The 6,000-nt window shown below is 43.7% G+C and overlaps 1 protein-coding gene across 1 annotated transcript in view; it reads right to left on the bottom strand.

Annotated features, from left to right (window-relative positions):
• Nucleotides 1–2,398: 2,398 nt before the first annotated feature.
• Nucleotides 2,399–6,000, bottom strand: part of LOC138286546 (ester hydrolase C11orf54 homolog) — a 76,997-nt gene continuing 73,395 nt past the window's right edge. Inside the window, exon 9 of the mRNA XM_069226924.1 lies at nt 2,399–4,725. Coding sequence (XP_069083025.1) covers nt 4,567–4,725 — 159 coding nt within the window. The 3' untranslated portion in view covers nt 2,399–4,566. The remainder of the gene's footprint in view (nt 4,726–6,000) is intronic.

Here is a 6,000-nt window from a genome sequence, read left to right as displayed (position 1 = left end):
TTTTCTTCAAGTATCAAAGATCTATACCGCATCAACACCGTTGAGGACTCCTATGACATGATTAAGGTCCTCACAATACAATCTAAAACGGTCTACGGTCTGCACCAGGCCTTGCCCAGAGAGACCTCAAGAGGCCGAAACGCGTCCATACCCAGAAGAGCAAGGTAACCAACCGGGCGTAAAGAGGGTAAAATTACTTCACAAAGGGGTACACACCTTACACAGTGGAGAAAGCACTTGTGTGAATTCTGTCCACCTCTTTACGGCTTAACATTTAAAGAGGGGCTTTACACAACGCTAAACTTCTCCCATGTGGATCTTTCCTCCAAAATAATGGACTGGTTGCTCTTACCTGTTTTACTGTATACAAAAAACCATTGTATTTTAAACCTCCACAGAGACAAATATACACATGCACACCTAGACACTTTGCACTCACGGGGGCGTATTTTTGTATATAATGTTTGATATATCTCACATGATGTCAATAATCTGCCATGTGTTTCCGCCTATTGCTTTAAAAACTAAATACCTGAAAAATGTACATATGTTGCTTCTTACAGGACACTGCTGATTCAGATGTACCCTATCACAGGAGTGAATTAAATACAGCGGCAGAAGCACCCCCTTTTCTTTACGACTAATATGTTACGGTCACTAGTGAACCTGCATTGAAGATGAAAAGTTGTATATTGTGTAACAGTTAGTAATCGTATATCCCAAATATGGGGGAAAGCTGTAGAAGGCATGATTAGAACAATGTATCTTACATCAATCGCAAAGGCAAAGAGTACCTCTGAAATGCAAATAGATTAGAAGTTCTTGGATTGTACCAACAACTCCTTAAAGGATGGATTGTGAAGGTGTACTGTTTAGGAGCACGTGGAAGTGGTTACAGGTAGCCGAGGGTAGTTACTTTACGCAGAACCATCCCAAAGTTATCGGATGGTAGGCCAACAAAGAGTAAAGAGGCATGAGTAGATTCAAACCGGCCTAAGGTTGCTTATTCTTTCCATCTGGAAGATACCTTGACTGGCAGTTTGAGCTAAACGTTTCCTCCTAATAGAGCAGGAAGACAACTGAGTTGCATGTGACTTTTCTCTGTTTAGAGTGTAATTGTAGGTTAAAAAAAAAAAAAAGTGTATTACAGCGTGGCCCTGATTGATCGCCAGAGGCTGAGATGAAGTCACGCATTTGTTCCATAACCTTGTTGCTTGCTGACATGTAGGGAATTCCAACACACCCAGCACCATTCATAAACCAGAACCCGTCCCAAGGGCCTACCCTAAGTTGCTTTTGGGTATACGTTCAATGGCATTCCTCATCCTAAATATAGTTATAAACCACCAATACATGGTTTCCCAAATTGCAATTTCACATCCCCTCCTAATGGTAGGAAAAGGCATTTTGCAAGCCTGAAAGACTTTTCCAATTCACAAAGTATCTTTAATACATACTGACTTGCAGTTGCAATCCTTGCAAAGGCCACATTGTAGAAACAGTTTTAAAAATCTCCTACAGACCAAATGTGTTTTTTAACAAAGCAAAGCCGTAACATCAGAACTTTGTAGTGAAATGATGTTTTCTACTTGCCACAAACAAGCACACAGGTTTTCACTTACAGTTTTCAATGAACAAGGCCCTGTTTTTTTAATATCACCTTCATTCTAAATGCACTGAAGTAAACTTTCAAAATAAAAAATATATAATGCCTGTGTGTAATATGGGCCTATACTGCCATGCCATGCTTCAGGTAGCACTTACAAACTAATGTGGTTTTTAGTGTCACTAACACTCCTTGATGGCCATATAGGACGATATGACAAGGTTATGTATCCTCTCTGTATATATGTAGAATAAAATATATGCACACATTCAGAAATTCCCAAAAAATATAAATCACCTATTTAAAGCGTACTGTTGGCACATGGTGGCAAAAATTGTCACAGGAGCCATTCCCACACCAGTTCAAACACCCATGCGATCGTGCAGCGCTTAGCAAGCAATGACATATAGTGCTGGAGTGGACTTTTTTTGTTGAGCATTGCCATGGTTGATGCAACCTCCAAAGCTGTTCCTGCTGGCATGTCGTCTGCCCCAGGCGAAGACCAGGTGGGACATTTCCCAGCTTTTGGCAAGTGTCCCATCACCGCCCCACGGTTCTAATACTACTGCATGTTACTAGATCATATGCTCGGTTGCTGTGTGGGGCCATCACTGTAACCAGAGCTCTCAATAGGTATTGTTCATGTCATGTTATGGAATCACAGAACAATTCACGCAAGTAAAATGCGGCAGAAAATATGTGCAACTGTAAACTAAACAAGAACAGCGGACTGCCCAAACCTGTTTCTGTACAAACTCAGTATGCAAAAGTTTTTAATAACTTTCAATAATATATGGCGAGAAAATTATTTTTTTATTGATCAAAACGATAGCACACTTGGATAATATGGATATGTCACCCCTTCAATCCTGCACATTGGGATGTCTCCCCGAGTTCACATTTTGTGCACTGTTCCTTTATACAATGAGAGTGTCTGTGATTAGCAGGTATGCTAGAGCACTTTGAGTAACAGATCACCTTCATTTACTGCATTCACACAGGATTAGTGTTTGTCACATTATTGGAGGTTATTTTACACTTCTCCATTGATGGATAGGCGCTGGCTGAATAAATACACAGCATGATTAATACTTGAACAGCATTCTTTGCTTGCACAATAAATCCATTCATCCTGATAAAAATGCACGGAAGTCAAGGTGTCACACACTTCAATACACTGCTTTCTTAAATTAAGAGCACAAGCTATTCTGTACGTACTTCGGAACCTTGTTATGCCTAATGAATCAATGCAAACTCCTTGCATTGGTCCCTTTGCCTGACCAATAGCTATTCGTCAGGCAAATTATTACGGTAACAGAAAATGGAAGCCGCTATGAAAAGCACTGAACGTTTCAAGCTTCCTTGCAGTCGACAGAGCTTTTGCTCTTCTCGGTCAATTGGAGCACGTGGCAAGGTTTCTGAACACAACGTGGGTGACTGTGTGTTAAAACTCTGCACATGTTGCTGAAATCATCAACGCTCCAACATTCTAGAGCATCCGCTGTCCTTAATGTTCAGAAGGGATCACCTTTCAGGGCTCCACTACGGCAGTAGTAGTAGCAGTAGGCACTAGAAGATAGCTGCCCGCCAGTCGACTTTGGGATCAGGAGCTCACAGCTCTGACTGAAGCTATCCATAGGTCACAGAGGGAGCTGAGGGAGTGAGGAGGAATCAACCAGGACAATCACAGGCGCATCATTCACGGGGAGGTCTTGCTAGGCCTCAAAAGGATTTATTCACTCTTCTGACTCCTGGCTTCAGCTAGAGTGGCGCGGGCAGGTGCAAACAAGAAGGGGTGATAGGTGTGTGTGGAGCTCTACCAAAAAACATTAGTGTGTAACTTTGGAACAACAAAAATTGTCTATGGAGTCAACCTGCTACCATCTGGAGCCACAGGGATGAAAACCACCCGCAGCACACTGGATGCCCATTCTAGGCTCCTGGCACTGAATGACTGTAGATGGACTGGAGATGCATCTGCTGTTAGGGGGCAGCAGCTGGAACAAACATGCACTTTCTGGTAGCAGAAGTCTAGCACCAGTAGGATCCTGAAGTCTGCAACAGGTGGTCATCCGGACAACAGTTTTAGCTTCTTTTCTTCCTCTTCAGTGGAACAGAGGGACACTCTCTCGTCCCTATACAATCTAAAGCCTTCTGCTTTCTATTCTGGGAGTAAGGTTAGAATTCAGGATCCCAGCAGATGCTCATCTCTAGGCTGTCCGGATATTGTGGTCATAAGTAACTTGTGAAAGAGCCAGCACAGTCCCTCCAAAATTTTGGTGATCAATTAAGAAACATGCTCTACAACAACTGCACAACTGAAGGAAACTTACCCATGATTTCCAATATGAAAGAATTGTAATAACATATTCTGGCTAAAATTAGGTTTCATACGAAGGCCCGAGTACGACTATACTCAGCATTATTTCAAGATCGGTAAGAATTTTTATTAGACTGATGATCTGCCTTAACGGTTTCTTTCATGTGATTAATTATTAGTACTGAGAGTAAGAAATCTGCTTATATATAGAAAGCATATATGGATGATGGACATCCATTTAATTCAGGTAATTTATTCACTTGACAGAATACCTTTGGAAAGGTATTTTTCTGGTAAAGTTTCTGTGATGTAAGTTTAGCGATTATTAGGCATGGTAAATTATTTTTTGTTTCATGGGATTTTTTGTGATCGTTTCGAAAGAACAAGGGGGTAAACCCTACATTCAAAGAGATTATGATTATGATTACAACATAATAATCTGGGTCTGTGGCAAATCTGAGCCATCATTGATGTGAGGAATATTTCAACGTATAGCTTGCTGTTATGTAGAATCAGGTACACTATTAGGTAACATTGCCATTGTAAGGTGAAAAATGTTCCCTTTACCTTTAAAAGTGTACAGAGCTATGGTGTGTACAACCTTACAAAACCTGCTGTTAACATCCATCCATTGCCCAATCTAGTTACTATTCTTTGGCCTGTCGATGCGGAAGAGAATCTCAGCAGGATGGAAGTATCCCAGGTACTGTACAGTCTCTGGAGTGGTGTCGTCATGGTAGTGGCCTCCATCGCCATGGTGGCTAAAGCAATGGGTGTGCTCCACCCGCAGGTCCAGCCCCTAGACAGAAAGCAAAACCTATTTTGAGAAAATGGAAAATGACTGCAGGATGCACAGGATGACAACATAATTCCTAAAATCTCAGAAACAGGCACCCAAGATACGACAGGACCACTGCACGTTCATTTACAACACTCCCAGGTCCCACATATGTAAGTGGAAATGGCTCCAGGCTCAATCTCCTAACGATATTTTGCTGTTCAGATATGTTTTGGAATGGGTACAGGTGTGATGCATCTGATAAAGCACTGTTTTCAAGCCAGAAGTGGACCTGGTACATGATAGGGTTCTAGGCAATTCCTTTTAGTCGCCATGTCCTTCTGTGACTTACTAGTAAATAGACAGCCCCAAAAAATAAGTGACTGTCGCATTACATACATAGTCTTAGACTTCAGAGCTTCACCGCCGAACTGCCTAAGTATTGTACTAAACATGTGATAGTTTTCCTAAGATTGCATTGCAGTAAAGGGTGCCCATGATACCCCATAATTCTATTTTCTATTTCACATTTAGATCCACTTCTGAGAATGATAAATTTTAAAGAAGAGAGCGCAGTAACCTTTCATGCAAATCCAACTTTGCTGTTTTGTTCATTTCTATGGGAACAGAAAAAAGGTTAGATCTAATGAAGGTGAGTAGGGTCTTCATGTACTTAGGCAGGTTTTTAACAGGGTGCATCTCACGACATTCATACTCCGGATGTTAAAGCAATAAGCCACTTCTTCATGAGAGGGAAGGGTCATTAAGGGGGTCATTCTGACCCTGGCGGGAATTACCGCCATGGCGGAGGTCGGCGGTAGCACCGCCAACAGGATGGCGGTGCACCGCTGGGCATTCTGACCGCAGCGGGTCAGCCGCGGCCAGAAACGGAAAGTCGGCGGTGTCCCGCCGACTTTCCGCTGCCCTTGAGAATCCTCCATGGCGGCGGATGACACCCCCTACCGCCATCCAGTTCCTGGCGGTTCTCCCGCCGGGAACAGGATGGCGGTAGGGGGTGCCGCGGGGCCCCCGTAAGAGGGCCCCAAAAAGAATTTCAGTGTCTGCCTAGCAGACACTGAAATTCGCGACGGGTGCAACTGTACCCGTCGCACCTTCCCACACCGCCGGCTCAATTCTGAGCCAGCGTCCTCGTGGGAAGGGTGTTTCCCGCTGGGCTGGCGGGCGGACTTTCGGCGGTCGCCCGCCAGCCCAGTGGGAAAGCCAGAATGACCGCCGCGGTCTTTTGACCGCGGAGCGGTCTTTCGGCGGGAACCGCGTGGCGGGCGGCGACCGCCG

Source organism: Pleurodeles waltl, chromosome 3_2 (genome assembly GCF_031143425.1).
Source record: "Pleurodeles waltl isolate 20211129_DDA chromosome 3_2, aPleWal1.hap1.20221129, whole genome shotgun sequence".
Lineage (NCBI taxonomy): Eukaryota > Metazoa > Chordata > Amphibia > Caudata > Salamandridae > Pleurodeles > Pleurodeles waltl.
This window is presented reverse-complemented; position numbering and strand designations above follow the sequence as displayed.